Genomic DNA, 23085 nt, shown 5'->3' with positions numbered 1-23085 from the left:
CCAAACTACAGTTATCAAATTCTACTCACCCTCCAATGCCTTGTTTAATTATCACCCCCTTCATGAACTTTTTTTTTTATTGTTTATTCATTTATTTTGAAAGAGAGAGAGAAAAAACACCAGTTGGGGAGGGGCAGTGAAGGGAGAGAGAATCCCAAGCAGGCTCCATGCTTAGTGCAGAGCCCAATGTGGGGTTCAATCTCATGACTGTTGAGATCAGGACCTGAGCCAAAATCAAAAGTCAGCCACTTGGACACCTGGGTGGCTCAATCAGTTAAGCATCTGACTTTGGCTCAGGTCACGATCTCACAGTTCACAAATTTAAGCCCCACGTTGGGCTCTGTGCTGAGAGCTCAGAGCCTCGAGCCTGCTTCAGATTCTATGTCCCCCTCTCTCTCTTGAGCTCTGTCTCTCTCTCTCTCTCAAAATAAATACACATTGAAAAAAATTTTTTTTTAAAAAGAGATGCTTAACAGACTGAACCACCCAGGTGCCGCGTGAACTCTTTTTGACACCCTCAGCCAAAACTTCTCTCAGTCTCTCAGGACAGTTTTATACGTCTTCTACTGCATTAACTACTTTATTCTTCCTTATGTTATACTATTATTTTCCTGTGGTCACTATAGCTCCTAGATAGCATGAAGATTAATTGTTCTTTTTATTTACAGAAAAACTAGTAGAGTCCTCTTCCATATGACAACTAATAAATGTTTATTGAATTAATCATCATGTAGGGGGGAAAATAAATGCTAATATAAATATGACCTTCTACTGAGACTCTTAAAACTGGAACTATTTACTAAATGCTTATAACCAAACATATATAATATACTCATAAAAAAGAGAAAAATGTGGGATAAATTTTAAGTTATTTATGATTTACCTTCTTTTAAGCATTAAGTCTGATACAGGTATGCATCTTAGACCAGTTCCCAAAACCATAAGGAAGGATGTCAGAAGCACAGTTACCCGAAGACCTAAGAGGAAACAAAAACATCTGGGTTATTTTTTAAATCCTTTTCACATATGACCGATGTCAAAAGCAAAGATTTTTTTACTCAATCATAATGATGTTATATTCTAATATGATAGCTTTTTGCTAAAACTACAAATGGGGGAAAAATTCTACGTTCTGAAAATGAAAGGATTCTAACTTTAATAGAAAACTTGAATTATCACACCAAGGAAGAAGTTCCAATAGCTCTAGTTTTTCAAAATGAATGGCTACAATGTTTTGTTCACATAGAACACTAAAAATATAGAACATAATTTTAAAGGAGTAGATATTTTAGCTTTATACATCCAATATGAAATTTCCAATTTTCTTTTTTTAAAAATTTTTTTTTCAACGTTTATTTATTTTTGGGACAGAGAGAGACAGAGCATGAACGGGGGAGGGGCAGAGAGAGGGAGACACAGAATCGGAAACAGGCTCCAGGCTCTGAGCCATCAGCCCAGAGCCCGACGTGGGGCTTGAACTCACGGACCGCGAGATCGTGACCTGGCTGAAGTCGGACGCTTAACCGACTGCGCCATGCAGGCGCCCCGAAATTTCCAATTTTCAAATGCAAGTTGCAAAAATTCTAACCTACACCTATAAAGATTTTTAAGGTGATAGACCACTGCTTTAAATTTTCTTGAAAAATGACAACTAGCTAATTATGTATTTGATCTTATAATCAGGACAAGCTAATGCTTGTTATATGAGGTGGTTCTTTTAGAACACTTTGATAATACAATAATGGTCTTTTTATTTTTATTGACTTATCAGATGGCTTTCAATTCATAGAATGATACAGTTTTTAAAAAGTTTAGAACTTTATAATATTGATCAGATACCTTTTCCCTTTCTACCTCAAATAAAATAAATTATTTTTAAAATGTGTGCCAATGGTCAGTCACATGGATAACAAGGTAAAAGAGAATATAAAAACATTAAAATAAGATAACCAAAAACACACACAATATTCTAGCTATGGCAGAATAATATAATGGGACTATAAATTCCTACTGTTCAAATGCTGCATTTTTTTTTTAACATTTATTCATTTTTTGAGAGACAGAGAGAGAGCACAAGCAGGGGAGGGGCAGACACAGAATCCGAAGCAGGCTCCAGGCACTGAGCTGTCAGCACAGAGCCCAATGCGGGGCTTGAACTAATGAAATGCGAGATCATGACCTGAGCTGAAGTCAGACGCTTAACAGACTGAGCCACCCAAGGGGCCCCTTGAATGCTGTATTTCTGTTACAACTAAGCTAATACCACCTTGCTGTTTGTGGCAACCACATCACACAGGGGGCTCTTACCAAGCATGTGGGAAAAGGGACGACATTTCTTCCAATTTCTCCTAAACTCAACACTTCCTTGAAGCCATTTCATAGTGAATAGACTTAATGCAAAATTTTTAGTGCAAATGTTTCTTTTTTCCAGATCTTTTTTTTTTAATATGGGAGATGGTTAAGTATTTTGATTTTCAAAGGGCTTTTCTGCTTTAAGGTGTTAAAAACAAGACAACAGGCCAAAAATAGAGTTGCTCATGCAAAGCCTCATGTCACCAAACTAAATGGACTTCATTATTTTTGGTTCTCCCAGAAATGGATCCCTACTCTAGTCCAGTGCTAGTGAGTTAACCTGCCTGACAGAGAGACCTCTTCTGTCCCCTTAAGGAAGACGACCTTGCCACAACCAATCCAACTTCCTTTGCTCCATTCTGTGTATAAAAGTCTTTCATTTTGTACAGCTCCTTGGAACTCCTTTCTATATGAGCATATATGCTCATATGCTATATGAGATCCTGTCTGATTCATGAATCATTGAATAAAGCCAATAAGTATCTTTAAATTTACTCAGTTGAATTTTGTTTCTTAACCAAGGAAATTGAAAGTCAACAAAACTATAATTATGCAGATTAAACATAGCAAGGAAAATAAACGAGATCTGCATCAGGCACACACATGCCACATTGAGGATAATGTGTGATATGAACTGAGTTAGCTTTATGATATTCTTATATGATTTGAATATGATTAATACAACTTGGCAGAAGGAATACCATAGAAAATTGTGTTTCCCAGTAAGAAGTAATATATACATACTGTTCATTTACTGTTTCTATTAAGAGAATGCAGATTTTAAACACACATTATAGCCACAGGAAATAGAGTGTAATTAATAATAAGTACATTCATGGTCATAAACATGCTAAACTTGCAAAATGTTGCTCTTATAAGGTTATATGGGGTGTCCTATGAGATATTGAAGAAAATTTTATAGATTTTGGACTAGAAGGCTTACCTGCTAAATGATATTTTTTTTTCTAAGTATTTGGTTTGTAATTAAGGTAAGCAGCCACCAAGTAAGCAGTGAGGCATTGTTTATGGCCATATAGTCCAAATAACCAGGCTTCCTATTATTACTGCTGAAGGTCAGCACACTTTTCTACTCAATTATAGTTTTTATCAAATAAATGACAATATAACAGTTAAATATATACATTTTAGAACAAACAAGTTGTGAAAAGCTGATTATTAAAGCAATCTCACAGGTACCACTTGTGGCTTTCTTGCTTACCTTTTTTTAAATTAATTTTTGTTTTAGTGTTTATTTATTTTTGAGAGAGACAGAGACAGAAAGAGAGGAATGCAAGCTGGAGAGGGGCAGAAAGAGAGGGAGACAGAGAGTCCAAAGCAGGCTCCAGGCTCTGAGCTGTCAGCACAGAGTCCGACGCGGGGCTCAAACTCACAAACTGAGAGATCATGACCTGAGCCAATGTTGGACGCTTAACTGACTGAACCACCCAGGGTACCCCTTTTCTTGCTTATTTTTAATTGTTGCCAAGTATTACTTAATCCACCCCAGATGATGCTCAATTCCGAACAGAATGCTTTCTTTATCGCATTTGAATCTTGACAAGGCGGAACTCTATAATTTCATGTAATCAAAAAAGACATCAACTGATTTTAGGAAGGAGAGGTATGAGGACCCTAGGAAAATAGCTTATGAGACATCTAGTACTTTTACATAAATAAGTAGATACCAAGTGATTATAGTAGTGGGATATGAATGCCAAAAACCATCTGATGAAAGGTTTTAGAACAATTTCAGAAAACCAAACATGATTGAAAATAAAAACAAATTCTATCCAAATATGGCACACAGACACTGCAGGAAGCCTCCTTCCCATAGATGAAATAACTCCTTTCACTGGGATCATATTTGGTATAGGAATGGCATCTCTACAAGTGCCTAAAAAATCAGGATGCAAAGTTGATTGGAAAACAGACACAAACACATATCCATGGTGGATGCATGGGAAATTAATTATAGGCATAAAGTTCGTCTGGCAAGTCTGTTCTTCCCAGGCTCCACACTTTCAACAGCTGGAGTGAAGACGGGCTCTACTTGTTCTTGGTAAGATCCCCCAGGCTCCCTATCCCCAACAACCACAGCCTTGCCACCCCAATCTGCTTTGGAGACCATCAGGAATAATCACATTGTGCCTGTTATTTTCTGCTTACATCAGTCATGAGAAATCTAAGATTCACAGGTCATTGCTATACAAATATGGCTTCATATATCCCCTAATCTGGCCTCATCTCTGTAGTGTCCCCAACTCCTGAAACCTTTCCACTGTGCCTTCTGGAGCACTCTGAATCCACGAATCAATGGGATCCCTACATTCTCAAGCCCTTCTCCAAATGTTCTCTTCACCTTCTTACTCCCACCAAAACCCCTCTCCTGATGACACTGCTTCTCTAGCACTTCCAGATCACTATTACTCTCTCCTCCCTAAAGCTCTGCAGTCTCTTTCCTTGATGTTTTTAAGATTTTCTCTGGTTTTAAGCAACATGATTGTGATGTGCCTCTGTGTAGTTTTCTTCATGTTTCTTCTGCTAGGATTCTTGTATTTCTTAGAGTTGTGGGTTTATAGACAGGGAATTTTTCTGCCATTATTTCCTCAATTATTTTGGCCCTCCCTCATCTCACTCTATGCCCTCTCCCCTTACTCTTCTCCTTCTGGAACCCTAATTACACACATATTAGGTCACTTAAAACTGTTTTTACAGCTTACTGATGCTGGTGGGGTTCTTTTCATTTCTTTTTAGTCTTTTTTTGCCCCCCTCTTTTCCATTTTGGATAGTATCTATTGCTGTCAAGTTCACTAATCTTTTCTTTTGCAACGTCTAATCTGTTATTCAATCTTATCCAGTACATCTTTTTTTTTTTTTCTTGTCTCAGACACAGATTGCATTTTCACCATAGAAATTTAATGTTGGTCTTTTTGTTTCCTGTGTCTCTCCTTAACATGTTCATGCTTTCTTCTGTCTTCTTGAACATCTATAGATTATTTAAAGTAGCTGATTTGATGTTCCTACCAGTTCTGTCATCTGTACCATTTTGGGATCTGTTTCTATTCATTGTTTTTTCTCCTCTTTATGGGTGATATTTTCCTGCTTCTTTGCATGCTTGGTAAATTTTTATTTTGATGTCAGGAATTCTAAATTTTACCTTGTTGGATGACGGGTTTTCTTTTGCACTCCTTTAAATATTTGTGAACAATGGTGAGATATAGCCAAGTTACTTTGGACCTTTCCAAGGAATACTTTTTTTGGTAAAGTATTTATTTTGAGAGAGACAGAGTACGAGCCGGGGAGGGGCAGAGAGAGGGAAAGAGAGAGAATTCCAAGCAGGCTCTGTGCTGCCAGCTGTGGAGCCCGATGAGGGTCTCAAACTCACTAACTAGGAGATCATGACATGAACCGAAACCAAGAGTCAGTCACTTAACCAATTGAGCCACCCAGGTGCCCCTCCGAGACATACTTTCAAGCTTTATTAGGTGAAACAAAAGCATTCTTTACCTTAGAGTTCTTTTGTCTTTACTACTGAAACAATGCCTCTCTGAGTATTCAACCCAACCTCCTATGTATTTTGAGGTTTTTACTTTCTGGCTATTGGGAACGTGAGCTATTCCCAGTCTTCGGGGAATTGTTCTTCCTGTTCTTTTTCCTAGTCCTTTTTCCAGTGTTTGGTAGTTTCCTCACATTTATCTGCAGATCAGTTATCAGCTGCAGACTCAAGAGGAACTCCTTGTAGATCTAGAACTTTCCATTAAGCTTTTTCCTTTCTGGTACTCTCACCCTAAAATTTCTAGCTAAGTTGGCCTCTTGCAATTCTAAATGGTCTCAACTTAGAAAAACGGCAGGAATGTCTGGACTCCCCATCTCTGCACTGCAACCTGGAAATGCTCTCCAGGCAATAAGCTGAAGCATTCATGGCGATCGCTGTCCTGCCCTGCCTTTTGTCCAATGTCTGAGAACTCTGTTTCATACACATTTTTTGTTTTTAGTTGTTTAAAATAGAAGGATAAGTCCCATTCCTATTACTCTATCATGGCCAGAATAGTCTTTGCTTTAATAATATTTTTTTATTAACTTAAAAAAATTTTTAAATATTTATTTATTTTTGAGAGAGCGAGCAAGCGAGGGACAGACAGACAGGGAGACAGAGGATCTGAAGCAGGCTCTGCACTGTGAACACAGAGCCCGATGCGGGGCTTGAACTCACAAACTGCAAGATCATGACTTGAGTTGAAGTAGGATGCTTAACTAACTGAGCCACCCAGGAGCCCCTGCTCTAATTACATTTTATTCTAATACTCAAAACTCCTTGCTGCAGTCCTCTATAGACCACCACACACCTGTCTCCAAGGCATTCACCCTCACCATTTGCAAATGTCTCGGCTCACTCTTATTCCTTGTGACACTACTTCTTCATAAATCTGATGATTTTGATATTCACTAGATGATCATTTCAATATGCTGGCCTCTCAGTCCCCTGACTTCATATTTCATGATGGTGTCTTCTACCCTACACCTCAGCAGTCTGTTTTCTTGCTTATACTCTGACCTTTACTATGATTGCATCCATGACATCATCTCAATTTCAAGCATTCCATTCTTCAACCATGACCTCCTCTCTTTCTCTTTTTCCCTGCTTTATATTTCTCCATAGCAATTATCTGGATAGCAATGCCATCTGGCATACTAAATATTTAATTTTATTGTTTGTTTGTTACCTAGACCTCCTCATTAGAATGTAGGCTCTGTGAAGGCTGTCTCCCAACACACATTTGGGTACTATCTCATTCTTAAAATTTTCTTCACTTGGCTTCTAGGGCACACTTGCTCTTGGTTCTCCTATTATCTTACTAGCTGTCCTTTTTTGTCTCTTCTCTGAATGATGAAAAGTGGTGAGAGGGTATAAAACCCATCTTAGGAAGATAACCAGTCTTCTCTACTAAGCTGACTGGGACCCACAGTAGCAGGAAGGCCAGACAACTATCTACCCTCTATGGAGCAACGTATTTTAGTACCCAAGGATGGCAGGAACTTACTTTCTATGTACGTAGATAGGACATCTGCGGCAGGACAGCCAACATATGAAAGTATAGCAGCTTTCTCTTACTGAAAAGGAAAACCACTTCCTAAAAGAGAATTTTTAAATTTATGTTTTATAGCTTCAAGCAACGGCAAATACATATCTGAATTCCCCATGTGGTTACAGGAACTACTGAAAGAAATCCTAAAGTAACTTATAAGGTGAACAGGTAGTCCCTAATTTATCCAGCCACAGCTAGTTCATAAAATTATAATAAAAAAAAGTAAAAATTAACATTCTTCTACCATAAAAACAAAGTTGGTTTAATTTAGAACATTGGAAAATGCTCCCGATATAAAGATAAATAAAAAGAAACAACAAAACAACATTTTCCCCTAAATTTAGCCAACCTAGTAAGGAATCACAGAGGAATTGTCACAGATTGGAGGAGATCAGTGAGAAATCATAACTAAATGTAATTTGGAACACTAGATTGAATCCTGGAACAGGAAGAAAAAAAAAAGACATTGGTGGAAAAAGTGGTGAAATCCAAATACGATCAGTTTAAAAGCAAACAAATAAATCCAAACAAAGAAAACCTCCATTCATTACAAGAAACCTTTCCTGGATATCTAGCACACTCATCCTCTGCAAAAGTACCAAATCTGGAAGTTTTAGGCCAGTCAAGAAACACCTTCCAGGGCTGGACACCTTTTGTTCTTAGAAGGTTCTTCCTTTATTGCTTTGAGTTACATCCTTTTGTAACTTCACTCGGTTTCATTCTTCCTTCTAGAACTACACAGAGTAAGTCTAATTCCTCTTTTACTGGATCTTCACGTATTTTATATTCTGCCTCAAGTTTCTTTCTGAAACATGACACACCCAGTTCCCTCAATCTTACACATTATGATATTTACATCCTTTATTATTCTTGTCATGCAACTTTTAAAGTGCCCCAGTTTGTCGATGGTCTTCTTAAAATTAATGCTCAAACTAAACACAGAGCGTACATACCAAGCTATTTCTCTTGCTTTGGCAACTATACTTATATGCCTAAAACTGTCCTCCTTTTCCATCAGTTACATCACATTGATCAAGAATCAGTTACCCACACCTGTGTAGTATATAATTCAGTCCTATGACCTCTTTTTTCTCCTCACAGAATCACGTGGCAAGTGGTAAAGTGAGATGTCTGTTCGGAGTATTCCTCAGAGAGTCTTCCTTCACCTGCCACGCTTTATCTGAGAGTCATAAATCTCAACTGAAACAACAACCTAGTCACAAACACACACTTTATAACTGCCTTTCACCATTTTAGAGAAATCAAAGCATCGGACAGGAATTTTCCAACAGCCTTGGGCGGGTGTCATTTAGTATGCAAAGCCAACTCAATACTTCCTTATATCTGGGCATCATCGGTCTATTTTCTGACCTATCACCCACAACACCTCCCAATCCCTTTGAAGTCGAAGCATCAGTCATTTTTGTTAGGTGTAAAAAACATACATAGCACGTGCACGAGGATGCTCTGACGTCCACACTGTGCAAAAGCCTGAACATTTAGAGATCTCTTAGTCTCTGCTGTTGCATAATGGGCCTTCATGTAAACATAAATACAGAAGGCAAAGGAGCCTTGCCACATTTGTCGCTTTGGGGACGGAGGGTTCCTAGACGGGAATGGGATACCAGCAACACTCGGTCACCTCACATAACCCCTCAGACTAAGCCGAGGGCGGCGGCTGGCGGGCTCCGGCTCCCCCAGAAGCGACAACACCGGTCTGACGCAGCCCGGACCCCCTCACCTCTCTTGTCCAGGAGCCACATGAACGCGAAGCAGGGCAGGAAGCCAATGGGCCCCCACAGCACGAGCAGCGCGATGTCCCAGCTGGAGAAGCCGTAGGCCTGGCGCGCCGAGTTCTGGATGGGGCCCCAGGTGTTCCAGACCAGGCCCTGCGCGAACCCCAGCAGCGAGAAGAGCAGCAGCACCAGCCAGCGGCGCCCGTAGACCCGTCCGGGACCCGGGACCGCCGCGGGTATCCCGGACGCCGCCGCCGCCGCCGCCTCCCGGCTTCTCCAGACAGTCCCCGGCGCAGGCCCGAGTCCGGGCCCTAGCAGTGGCTGCCGCTCCTCCTCGGTGCTCCAGCCCGTGCCCATGACAACACGCGGCCCGCGGAGCCCCTGCCCAGCGCGGACCCGGTGGCTGCCGACCAGCCCGGCGCGGTTGCGGCAGGAGGAGGTGGAGGCCGAAGCTGCTGTGGTAGCCCTCGGCCTCCGGTCCACGCCTGGTGCGCCTGCGCCGCGCCAGCCGGCCTGGGGCTGGAAGGCGGGGCAGGTGCGGCGGGCTAAGAGGAGGCTGGGGTACCGGACTGGGGCAGCCCCCCGCCCCCACTGGGTGCTGGAGAGGCGGGAGAGAGAGTGGAGACTGCTTCCCCGAGGGAGGACAAGCAGAACTGAAAAGGCGGGAGGGGCGTGGCTGAGCCCGGGAAAGAGGAAACTCCCGGAGAAGCTTAAGAGGAGGTTGGGCAAGGAACCTGGGATTGCTGGAGGAAGTGCCGAAGTTTACATCACGTGCTCAATAAACAACTCTGAGACTTCTGATCACTTACGCTAATGCTTGCTTCTATATTGGGTTTATTGTTATTTTTGTTGGATTTCTAACTTCAGAAATGAAAGGGGATATAGGATAAGATTTAACGCATGAACCTAACTTTTCGTTTATTTTTTTACATAAAGTACTGCCTAGTTTTATCAGCTTTTTGTTTTACTCATTGAGATTATAAATTAGGGAGTTCCATTCATATGTATAAAAAAAGACACATATCGTTCAACCCTCTGCTTGTCAATAACAGGCTAGCAATAAAGATAGGTTGATTAAGACTAGGTTTCTGCTCCTAATCACTTAGATCCATCTCCAGTTATTACAATTTTGACCAGTGGAAAAGTGAGAAGGGTGGGGATTGTTGATGTCTTGATCAAGCAGCAGATTGTTTATTTCATTATACAAATCCAGAAGCCTGACAGCTGTCGGTTAGTAGCCTTGAAACCCTAGGTCAAGCGATTTGTCTTGTGTGGGTCGGGAATGAGTCACGGAGAACACAATTAAAGGATATTTGCCCGAGGTTCGTATTCCCCAGCAGCCACAAAAACCAGATAGAGTCAAGTTGCTGCCACAAGGGCAAGAGAGGTGGAAGAGAAGCGTGACCTCTCCTGGTGCCCAAAGCTAGTGAGCGCGGCTACAGAGTATGCGGAGGCAGAGCCACATTCCACCGCCCGGAGCCCCACAAAACTGCAAACCATACCCCAAAACTCCAATACTTTGGGTGGAGGAAAGCGCCAAGGCAGATAAGAAGGACCAGACTAAATAAAAACAGAGGAGCAGAAACTAAGCCAGAAAAGACTACAATGAAAGAAGGCTAAGATCTGGGTAAGGTAAAAAGCGCTACAGACAGACCACGTGCTGACATTTCAACAACAAGGGAATCAAAACAAACCTGCGTGGCCCCGCCCAGCGCATGTCACGTGACTGCTGCGTGAGGGGTGCTTCCGGGAAGAGTCCTGCAGCTGCTACGGCGACTCCTTCCCGTCGTGCGACCCCAGAACCTGGGTCTTGGCCCTCCTCAGAACCCACTCCACTCCGCTCCGGTTTGGGGTTGGGGCGAAGCTAGCCATGGCAGCAGGCCCGCGGGCGACCGCTGACACGGCCCCTGCAGCTGGAGCTGGAGAGGTGGAAGGTAGGCGCCACGCTGAAGTCAGACCAAGAGTACAACCCCTTGCCAGCTGACTCTTGCTGCCTCTCATGTGGCCGTTTGATTTAGCTCTTATTTCAGGTCTCTCTGGCCCTGCATTAAACTGTGAGGAAAACTATTATCTTTAGCGAACGTGGCTTTTCTCAAGTTGGGACATGCAGACTTCCAGTCATCTTACAGGTCCTGAATCCCCACATCCTGCCAGTGCTGATTTACCCACAAGGGTGGTTTGAATGGATTAAAATTAAATTTGTATAAATTTATATGAAATTTAATTTGTATAAAAATTTACTCTTGAGGTAAATGGAAGTATCTGGGACTTTTATGAACAGAGATTATGAGCTTTTGCTCAACTTCAGTGGAATCCTGCCTTAGATAACCAGTGAAGCTGGGTGGCCCATGTGCCTGAAGTCTGTGTTAGCTGTACTGAGTGATTTCCTCTGTGCCTGGTGCTCACTGGCTCTAGAGACTTTTGACTGTTTATAATAATGCCTTTTTTCCAATTGAGTAAAGGGGCTTAGGAAGGAAAAGATTGACTAATATCTGGTAACACGCATACTACCAGCAGTACACATTGGGTGAGAGCTGTTCCCCGGGAGGAGAGGTTTCAGTGTGGAAATGCTTCAAGGAAGGAGTAGTTGCAGGTGGGCCTTTAAGATTGGATGAGATCATGACAAACTCAGGTGGTAGTGCTGGGGAATTGTGGGAAGACAGGGAGCCGGAAAACACAGGATGGGTGTGGTTGGAGATTAAATAGTCATGTTTTGCCTAGGGAGGAAAATGACTAATTTTGCAGGAGAAACAATTATAACTTCCTCCTAGTGTGAGCAGTCTCTTATCTTTATAAACTCCCTTATGTATCCCAAAGATACAATTCTTGAACTTCATCTATACCTCCCCATCCATTGATCCTTCCATTTTCTGTCCATCTGTACCCCCTTCTCCAGTTTAGAATGCATGTTCTATTTTATCATGATCTCTTCCTTGAAGATGTACTGTTCTGTTGTCCCTCCCTGACTTTTATTCCTCTGGTAAAACCCATACTCCGGATGAACCCAACCTTTTGTTTTCTTTGCACCTGCACTTATGTGGCTCAATTTTGCCGGAAAAAGTGCTGATCAACTTCTTGAATATTCAGTCAGCATGGGCCTGAGATCCTCTGATTCTGTTTCTGTGGTAAGCTTACTTCCTCTAGTGACAATTCCCCAATATCCTTTCTTCATAACTTTCAGTGGATGACTTTGCCAGTCAGGTCAGTTCTGTGTCTATTTTGTCTACTTTTTTCCTCCTTTACTCTCAGACCCTTGTCCAAATCATCCACATTTCTCACCTACACCCCTCCTATATCTTCAGGCCATGTGACCCTGTTTTTTATCTTCTGCCCTTCCAATCCCTTCTCCACTCAGCAAAAAAAAAAAAAAAAAAAAAAAAAGTGATACTCCCTTACATAAAATTCTTAAATGAATTCCAGTGCACTTACAATAAAATCCAAACTCTTAACCATGGCCTACAAAAGTCCTTGGTCTGGGCTCTGCTGATGTCTGCAGGAGTATCTGTTGGCACTCACTGCCCCCTCCTGTTGTCTACTTTTCACATAATTGGCTTCTTAATCTTCACGTTTCAGAGTGTGTCACCACCTGAGTTCTTACCAGACCAACCTATCTAAAACAATCATTGTAGTTTTCCCCTGATTTCTAACCCTAGATGTTCTGTGATACAGCATCCTGCTTCCATCATTCACTTATAATTCACCTGTAATTACTTACATCATTCACCTGTAATTACTTGTTTAGTATTGTTTCCTCCACTTGACCTTAAGTACCTTGAAGGCAGGACCTACATCTGTTTTATTCATCACATATGCCCAAGCAGCAAGTACAATGCCAGACACATAGTGGGCCATTCATACATGTTTGTTGTGTGAATGAGTAAGGGAACCCTGCCAAGTCCAGAGGCAGGAGGAGAAAGAGCATGGCATGGTCCAGGAACTGAAAGAAGCTGGTATTAGAAGTGGTGAGAGAAGAGGGATTGTGGAGGGCACCTCGTACCAAGTTAAGGAGTCTGGACTTTATGACAGTAGGAGGCTTTTTTTTTTTTAATTTTTTTTTTAATTTTTTTAAACGTTTATTTATTTTTGAGACAGAGAGAGACAGAGCATGAACAGGGGAGGGGCAGAGAGAGAGGGAGACACAGAATCTGAAACAGGCTCCAGGCTCTGAGCTGTCAGCACAGAGCCCGACGCGGGGCTCGAACTCACAGACCGCGAGATCATGACCCGAGCCGAAGTCGGATGCTTAACTGACCAAGCCACCCAGGCGCCCCAAGTAGGAGGCTTTTAAAGAGCTTTAGTTAAGGGAGTAACTTGATCAGATTTGGTTTTAGGAGGATCACTCTGCCTGAAGGGTGGAGGACAGATGGGAGGGAGAGAGACTAAAGGACAGGTACTTACTTTTAAGCCTCAGTTTTGTCCTCTGTAAAATGCATGATTATTGTAAAAATTAAAGATAATTGTGGATCATCTAGCATAGTGTCTGGCAGGAATTACATGTTCAAGAGTGGTATGTTTTATTATTAATAAAAAGGCCTGGCATTGGTGACTGATGGGTGTTGAAACCAAGAGACAAGAAATTAGATCTCTGGAATTTTTCAGCCTGAGAAACTATGCAAATTAGGAACCTGAAGAAAAGGAGGTGATTGGGAGCAATGTGTACATGCATAGAGTTTAGGTAAGGAGAGATGATGCAAAAGATATCACGCATGCAGCTAGGTAAGAGGAGGCTTTTTTAGATATAGTATTCACTTACCATGAATTCACCCTTTTAAAGTATACAATTCAGTGATTTTTAGTATGTTCACAAAGTTGTGCAGCCATTACTACCATAATTCCAGAGCACTTTCATCACACCAAGAACCCTGGTATCCATCAGTAGTCACCCTTAGTCAGACCCTCTCCCCAGCCCCTGGCAGTCATTAGTCTACTCTCTGTCTCTGTGTATATGTGCCTACTCTGGATGTTCCGTGTAAATGGAATCATGCAGTGTGGGGCTTTTAGTGTCCGGGTTCTTTCACATTGCATAATATTTTCAAGCTTCATCTGTACTGTAGCACAGATCAATACTTCATTTTTTTATGGCTGAGTGCTATTCCATGGTATGGTAATACCACATTTTGTTTATCCATTTATCAGTTGATGGCATTTGGGTTGTTTGCCCTTTTTGGCTACTATGAATAATGCTGCTATGAACATTAATATACATGTTTTTGTATTAACATCTCTTCAGTTTTCTTGGGTGTATATCTAAAATCAAAATTGCTAGGTCCTAAGATAACTCCATATTTACTGTTTTTTTTTAACGTTTATTTATTTTTGAGAGAGAGAGAGAGACAGTGTGAGCAGGGAAGAGGCAGAAAGAGAGACACATGGAATCCGAAGCAGGCTTCAGGCTCTGAGCTGTCAGCACAGAGTCGGACTCGGGGCTTGAACTCACAAACTGCAAGATCATGACCTGAGCCAAAGTCAGACGCTTAACTGACTGAGCCACCCAGGCACCCCTTCGTATTTAATGTTTTAAGGAAGCTTGTGATTTTTTGTTTGTTTGTTTATCAACATTGATTTTATTTTATTTTATTTTATTTTATTTTATTTTATTTATTTTATCCTATTGTTTTCTTACTTTTTAGTTTTAATTACAGTATAGTTTTTTTTTTCTTTTAATTGAATTCAAGTTAGTTAACATACAGTGTAGTATTGGTTTCAGGAGTAAAATTTAGTGATTCATGACTTACATGTAACACCCAGTGCTCATCCCAACAAGTGCCCTCCTTAATGCCCATCCCCCATTTAGCCCATCCCCCTACCACACACCTCCCCTCCATCAGCCCTCAGCTTGTTCTCTGTATTTAAGAGTCTCTTATGGTTTGCCTCCCTCTCTGTTTTTATCTTATTTTTCCTTCCCTTCCTCTATGTTCACCTGTCTTGTTTCTTAAATTCCACATATGGATGAAATCATAGATTTATCTTCTCTGATTTTCTTATTTCACTTAGCATGGCATAATACACTCTAGTTCCATCCACATTGTTGCAAATGGCAAAATTTCATTCATTTTGATCACTAAGTACTATTCCATTATATATACCATATCTTCTTTATCTGATTGTCAATTGATGGACATTTGGGCTCTTCCCATAACGTGGCTATTGTTGATAGCACTGCTATAAACATCAGGGTGCATGTTCCCCTTCGAATCAGCATTTTTGTATCCTTTGGATAAATAACTAACAGTGCCGTATTTTTTTTTTTAACATTTTTATTTATTTTTGGGACAGAGAGAGACAGAGCATGAACGGGGGAGGGGCAGAGAGAGAGGGAGACACAGAATCGGAAACAGGCTCCAGGCTCTGAGTCATCAGCCTAGAGCCTGACGCGGGGCTCGAACTCACGGACCGCGAGATCGTGACCTGGCTGAAGTCGGACGCTTAACCGACTACGCCACCCAGGCGCCCCTAACAGTGCTGTATTAATCAAAGCTCTGATAATGAACCTCATGAGTAATCTAATCTAGGTAGATTTAACAGTTTGTTGCTGATAATTAAATAATGCCATGAATGATAATCAATAATAATGTTTTGTTGATAACAGAGACAATCAAATAAAGAGATGGAGAAGTGAGCTACTCACTGAAATAGAACTTCTTTAGAATAATTTCCGACAATGGTATAAAACTGTGCTGACTAAAACAGTAGCAACTAATTAACATGTGGCTCCTGAACACTTGAAGTGTGGCTAGTCTCAGTTAAGATGTCTTGTGTCAAATACACGTATTTGAAGACTTAGTTTAAAAATGGGTTATAAACTGTTAATAATATTAAAATATTGATAGTGTTTTAATATTGATTACATGTTGAAATGTTAATAATTTGGATATATTGGGATGAACAAAAAGTATTAAATTTAGTTTCACCTGTTTCTTATTTTTTAATGTAGTTATTAAAAATTTTAAATTACCAAAAAAATAATAATAACTAATTATTGCTGGGTCATAGAGCATTGTATTAACTTTTTGAGGAACCTCCATACTGTTTTCCAGAGTAGCTACACCAGTTTGCATTCTCACCATCAGTGCAAAAATGTTCCCCTTTCTCCACATCCTCGCCAATATCTGTTGTTTTGTGAGTTGTTGATTTTAGGTATTCTGACAGGTGTGAGCTGATATCTCATTGTGGTAAGGAAACTTGTGCTTTTTAATCTTGAAGTCCTAAGGAAGTAAAAAAAAATCTAATGAAAATATGGATCTGCTCCCTTGAGAAAAGCAGCATGCACACTCATTTTGCAGGTGACTTCATATTTTTGTATTAGATTCTCGGAATCCTATCTGTGGAACTTCCAACCCCATTTTAAACTGTCATCCTCCCTAGAAACTCCACTTTGGAGTGACTGTTTATTGCCATGACAAAGTTAGTTAAATAAGGGTGCCTGGATGGCTCAGTCAGTTAATCATCAGACTCTTGATTTTGGCTCTGGTCATGATCTCATGATTGGTGAGATTTCATGGTTGGTGACAGTGCAGAGCCTGCTTGGGATTCTCTTGCCATCTCTCTCTGTTCTCTCCCACTCGCGCCCACTCACGTGCCCGCAGGCACTCTCTCTCTCTCTCTCTCTCTCTCTCCCCCCCTCTCTCTCTCTCTCTCTCTCTCTCTCTGTCTGTCTCAAAATAAATAAACATTTAAAAAACCCAAAGTGGGGCGCCTGGGTGGCGCAGTTGGTTAAGCGTCCGACTTCAGCCAGGTCACGATCTCGTGGTCCGTGAGTTCGAGCCCCGCGTTGGGCTCTAGGCTGATGGCTCAGAGCCTGGAGCCTGTTTCCGATTCTGTGTTTCCCTCTCTCTCTGCCCCTCCCCCATTCATGCTCTATCTCTCTCTGTCCCAAAAATAAATAAACGTTGAAAAAAAAAAAAAACCCAAAAAACCCAAAGTAAGTTAAATAGGCAAAGTCCTACTGGGAGAGAAGGCTTTGCTTTAAATTTCATAAGGGTTATGTGAACAAAGGGTAAAAAAATACATACATTAAATACATGCACATGAAAGGGTCATTGTGTTCTATATAATGATGAATATTGTGGGAGTCATAGGAAAGTTAATTTTTGGTGGGGTCTGTCAGGTTTTCCATGTAGAGTATCATGTTGTCTGCGAAAAGTGAAAGTTTGACTTCATCTTTGCCAATTTTGATGCTTTTATTTCATTTTGTTGTCTGATTGCTGATGCTAGGACTTCCAACACTATGTTAAACAACAGTGGTCTGCTAGAACTGATACATGAATTCAGCAAAGTCGCAGGGTATGAAATCAATGTACAGAAATCGGCTGCATTTTTATACACCAATAATGAAGCAACAGAAAGAGAAATAAACTGATCCCATTCACAATTGCACCAAGAACCATAAAATACCTAGGGTAAACCTAACCAAAGATGTAAAAGATCTGTATGCTGAAAACTGTAAAATGCTTCTGAAGGAAATTGAGGAAGACACAAAGAAATGGAAAAACATTCCCTGCTCATGAATTGGAAGAATAAATATTGTTAAAATGTCAATACTACCCAAAGCAATCTACACATTCAATGTGATCCCAATCAAAATTGCACCAGCATTCTTCTCAAAGCTAGAACAAACAATCTTGAAATCTGTATGGAACTACAAAACACCCCAAATAGCCAAAGTAATACTGGAGAAGAAAATCAAAGCGGGAGGCATCACAATCCCAGACTTTAGCCTCTGCTACAAAGCTGTAATCATCAAGACAGTATGGTATTGGCACAAAAACAGACACATAGACCAATGGAATGGAATAGAGAACCCAGAATTGGACCCGTAAATGCATGGCCAACTAATCTTTGGCAAAGTAGGAAAGAGTATCCAATGGAAAAAAGTCTCTTTAACAAATGGTGCTGGGAGAACTGGACAGCAACATGCAGAAGAATGAAACTAGACCACTTTTTACACCATACACAAAAATAAACTCAAAATGAATGAAGGACCTGAATGTGAGACAGGAAACCATCAAAACCCTGGAGGAGAAAGCAGGAAAAAACTTCTTTGACCTCAGCCACAGCAGTTTCTTACTTGATACATCTCCAAAGGCAAGGGAATTAAAAGCAAAAATGAACTATTGGGACCTCATCAAGATAAAACTTCTGCACTGCAAAGGAAACAATCAACAAAACTAAAAGGCAACCAACGGAATGGGAAAAGATACTTGCAAATGACATATCAGACAAAGGGTTAGTATCCAAAATCTATAAAGAAGTCACCAAACTCCATACCCTAAAAACAAATAATCCAGTGAAGAAATGGGCAGAAGACATGAATAGATACTTTCTAAAGAAGACATCCAGATGGCCAACAGGCACATGAAAAGATGCTCATCATCACTCCTCATCAGGAAAATACAAATCAAAACCACACTGAGATACCACCTCATGCCAGTCAGAGTGGCTAAAGTGAACAAATCCGGAGACTGTAGGTGCTGGCAAGGATGTGGAGGAACGGGAACCTTCTTGCACTGTTGGTGGGAATGCAAACTGGTGCAGCCGCTCTGGAAAACAGTGTGAAGTTTCCTCAAAAAATTAAAAATAGACCTACCCTATGACCCAGCAATAGCACTGCTAGGAATTTACCGAAGGGATACAGGAGTGCTGATGCATAGGGGCACTTGTACCCTAATGTTTAAAGCAGCACTTTTAACAATAGCCAAATTATGGAAAGAGCCTAAATGTCCATCAACTGATGAATGGATGAAGAAGATGTAGTTTATATATACAATGGAATACTACTTGGCAGTGAGAAAGAATGAAATCTGGCCATTTGCAACAACATAGATGGAACTGGAGGGTATTATGCTAAGTAAACTAAGAGAAAGACAGATACCATATGTTTGCACTTAACTGTGGATCTTGAGAAACTTAACAGAAGACCATTGGGGGAGGGGAAGGAGAAAAAAAAAGTTACAGAGAGGGAAGGAAGCAAACAATAAGAGACTCTTAAATACTGAGAACAAACTAAGGATTGATGGGGTGGAGGAGAGGGGAAAGTGGGTGATGGGCATTAAGGAGGGCACTTGTTGGGATGAGCACTGGCTGTTGTGTGGAAACCAATTTGACAATAAATTATATTTAAAATTTTTTAATTAAGTGTATGAAAAAAAAGGAAAGTTAATTTTTGAGCAAACTTATTACTACCCCCTTATCAGAAAATATTTGTCTGTATACGATAAACAGAAGACTGTTTAATACAGTAGGGTAGAAGACAGTCCTTGCCTTAAAATGACTTGTAAATATAGTTTGGGGGAGGGGGAAGATGCAGATAGAATTGTAGTATAAGAATATCCATAAGGCAGGAAGCAATTAGTTGGGAAGTAAGTATTACACATCTTAAGTGCTTTGGGGCTGAGAGAAGAAAGAAATGCAAATTGGATTGGTCTGTCCTTCCTAGACTAATATGAAAGTTTGGTATAGTTTGAATATAGAAATGAATGGAAGAGGCCATGTCTGGCAGGTGAGGCTGGTATTGGAAGTGAGTGGAGAAAGGCCTGAGGCATGTAGGGGCAGAGGGCGGGGAGGAAGGTGAGGAGACAGACTGGTTCTACTAGAGTAGAATGGTAGCAGAGAATGCAGTTTGTGTCCTTTGAAACCAAACAAGAGCAGGGTGAGCCAGAAATGTTGAAGTGAAGAAGAGGGAAATCACGAGTTTCAGTTTTCTAAGAATAATAGAGCAAAGCACCACAAAGAGTGAGGAAGTGGAGAAAGGTACTGGGGATTTGAAAGCGAAGAAGCTTTAGAATGGTTGCTGTAGGGATAAGGGTGATTAGGAATCAACTAGGGATAACTAATGTGTTGGGAGCAGAAAAGGAACCCAGTGGAGGTGAGCATGAACTTGTGGAACTGATCATTTGTTTTGAGACTGTTTCTGATTATGTTCAGTAGCTCATTATGCAGGAGAAAACAAGTGGTTAGTTTTAATATTTTATATAGATTACTAAAAATGAGATGTGAATTCAGAAGACATTATTTAGCATCAGTTTATGCCAAACATTGTGCTAAGCTCTAGGGATATAAAAGTAACTGTCTTGCCTACAAGGATGTGATATATATATTTTTTTCAACGTTTTTTTTTTATATATATATTTTTTAAGTAACAGCTTGAAAATTACTAAAGGCAAAACATGATCATATTGATAATCAAATATGTTGGAATCCTATTTGAAAATAAAGGGGACCTTAAAATGCAAAATGAAGAACTATGTTACTGCTATTATAGCTTAAAATTAATAATATTTTATTATTTAATAAAGATTATTTGTTTCCTCTTAAAAAAGGAAAAAAAACAAACATTAGATGAATATGCAGAACATGGGATTCTTAAGGCAATGAAAATACTTTGATATTATAATTATGGATATTATATTGATTATATTGATATTATAATGATGGTCATTATATTTTGGTCCAAACCTGTAGAGTATACGACACTTAGACTGAACCCTAAGAGAAACTATGGACTTTGGGTGATTATGATGTGTCAATTTAGGTTTATCCTGGTAAAAAAGAGACAAAAAAACACGTGTACCATTCTGGCAAATGATGTTGATAATGAGGGAGCCTCTGCATATGTGACAGGAAGAGGATATGTGGGAAATCTGTACCTTCTTCTCAATTTCATTGTAAACCTAAAACTACACTAAAATAAATTCTTAAAACATAAACAAGAAACGACTTAATGTTAAGAATCAATTTAAATACTGAGTGTGAGATGTTACAGAATCATGCATTGTTTGAAGCTTTTACGTAAAATTAAAAATTGTCATTCTTTGAATCTGATTCTGCCTTTCAGACTGAGGTTATTTTGTTTCTTTCTCTTGGGCTCTTGTTTTAATTGTAGCCAGGTTTATGCCGTGATGAAAAGAAGAATGTACTCTTAGTAACTCTTCTTCCAGTCCTTCCTGAAATGAGTAAAGAAAACATTTTAAATGGAGTTGGGAAGCCCTTAAGGGAGACCTCTCTTGCACATTTGCAGCTGTTATCACCAGCAGGAAGAAGGTAGATAAGAATTATCTTGATAAGGGAGGACACTTTTCACAGAGGAATTTATCTCCTGCTTTTAAAAGAAGGAAGATCTCTCCCAGTCCCAGCAACAGTGCACTAACCACCACTTGCAGCCAATGAGAAACCACTACAACCTCCAACTCTTATCCTTCTCCAGTGAACTTTTGTTCAAAATAACCCTTCCCAATTTCCTCCTAAAGTCAATTTGCTGGTCCTGAATTGTAATTCCTCCGCTATTCCCAAATAAGCTCATTTTGCTGGTAAAATAATGGGCAGTTTTAAGGTTGACATTCCCAAGGAAGTATCTTATTCCAGAGTTGCAGGGACTTGAGTTCTTATAGAACTGACACTTTTACATGACTGGATTTACTCTTCCTCAGTTGGAGATGCCATACTCTCTCTGTCATTTTTTTTCTCATTTTTAAAAGAGAAAATGGGGAAAGGGGGCAGGGGAGCTTAAAGAAAAGCAGAAGCTTCTATAGTCTTAAAAAGTAAAAGAGTTTCCATGCTAGAGCATATATGTAATTCGTATGTAGCTAAAATACTTTATATTCAATAAGGACAAACATCAGATAAACTATGTTGTTGAATTTTTAAACTGTACTGTTGGTTAAAAACAAATAACATGAAATTTATCATCTTAACAATTTTTAAGAAAGAGTACAACTCAGTAGAGTTAAGTATATTCACACTGTTGTGAAACCGATCTCTAGAACTTTCTTCATCCTGCAAATCTGAAACTCTGTACCCAGAGTTTCCTCTTTTCTCCCTCCCCTCAGTCCCTGGTAACTGCCATTCTACTTTGTACCTATGAATTTGACCATTTTAGGTACCTCATGTAGGTAGATAATGCAATAGATGTCTTTTTGTGACTGGCTTTTACTTAGTATGGTGTCTTCAGGCTTATGCATGTTGTAGCACGTGACAGGATTTCCTTCCTTTTTAAGGCTGAATGATATTCCACTGTGTGATGGATGTTTGGTTTGCTTCCACCTTTGGGCTGTTATGAATAGTGTTGCTATGAATATGGATGTGCAAATATCTTTTTAAGACTCTGCTGTTGAATATTTTTATGAATAGTTAGATAAATAGCCATTTTATTTGGAAATATGGAAAATTTACTTAGCGGAATCAGAAGAGCTAGATGGAAATATTTTGGTAGAAATTTTGAAGATAATTTTGGAGGATTTTAAAGAACTTTAGTCTTTGAGACACTATTCTTTCTAGTATCAACTTCACTTAAAATATAGATTTGCTTTTCCTTTAAGTTTTGGACCAGTGTAACTTTTGAACTTGTAAGTCTTATTTATGAGCCATTTTCTGGCCCTAAATGGATTTTCTGGCTTTGCTGGGCAAGAGTCACAAGTGGAAGAGGATGGGAAGAAAAGGATGGGAGGTATCCAGCATGTAACTGTCTCTTGTTCCCAGGCTGAAATCGCTTAGGTGTTTGCTACTATACCAAACAGTGGTATTGGAAAGATTATGCCATAACAGTCTCAATACTTCTATTTATGGTTTCTTCAGTGGCACCACCTGCTAGACCTTGAAATTCAAATGGTTTATGACTAGTTGCCATTTTAATTAAGCATTTTATTAACTTGCAATAGAATTTTCTTCATTTGTATTGCCTTTTTTTTCCCCCTTAAGTAGGCTCCATGCCCAGCATGGAGACCAATATGGGGCTTGAATTTACAACCCTGAGATCAAGACCTGAGCTGCAATCAAGAGTCAGATGCTTAACTGAGTGAGCCACCCAGGTGTCCTGTATTGACATTTTTTTTTTTAAGTTTATTTGAGAGAGTAAGAGGGCAAGCGTCCAAGTGGGGAGGGGCAGAGAGAGAGAGAGAGAGAGAGAGAGAGAGAGA

At 40.1% G+C, this 23085-nt stretch overlaps 2 protein-coding genes across 3 annotated transcripts in view; one reads left to right on the top strand and one right to left on the bottom strand.

Moving 5' to 3' along the window:
* SLC49A4 (solute carrier family 49 member 4) overlaps positions 1–9973 on the bottom strand; it is an 88141-nt gene extending 78168 nt beyond the window's left edge. The window contains exons 1-2 of the mRNA XM_043594325.1: positions 9181–9973; positions 884–977 (exon numbers count right to left, since the gene is read on the bottom strand). Coding sequence (XP_043450260.1) covers positions 884–977; positions 9181–9532 — 446 coding nt within the window. The 5' untranslated portion in view covers positions 9533–9973. The remainder of the gene's footprint in view (positions 1–883; positions 978–9180) is intronic.
* Positions 9974–10902: 929 nt separating this feature from the next.
* Positions 10903–23085, top strand: part of HSPBAP1 (HSPB1 associated protein 1) — a 60941-nt gene continuing 48758 nt past the window's right edge. Inside the window, exon 1 of one of the 2 annotated variants that reach the window (XM_043594328.1) lies at positions 10903–11109. In XM_043594328.1, coding sequence (XP_043450263.1) covers positions 11046–11109 — 64 coding nt within the window. In that variant the 5' untranslated portion in view covers positions 10903–11045. The remainder of the gene's footprint in view (positions 11110–23085) is intronic. The other variant, XM_043594327.1, reaches the window with a different exon arrangement.

Source organism: Prionailurus bengalensis, chromosome C2 (assembly GCF_016509475.1).
Source record: "Prionailurus bengalensis isolate Pbe53 chromosome C2, Fcat_Pben_1.1_paternal_pri, whole genome shotgun sequence".
In the NCBI taxonomy this organism is placed as follows: Eukaryota; Metazoa; Chordata; class Mammalia; order Carnivora; family Felidae; genus Prionailurus; species Prionailurus bengalensis.
This window is presented reverse-complemented; position numbering and strand designations above follow the sequence as displayed.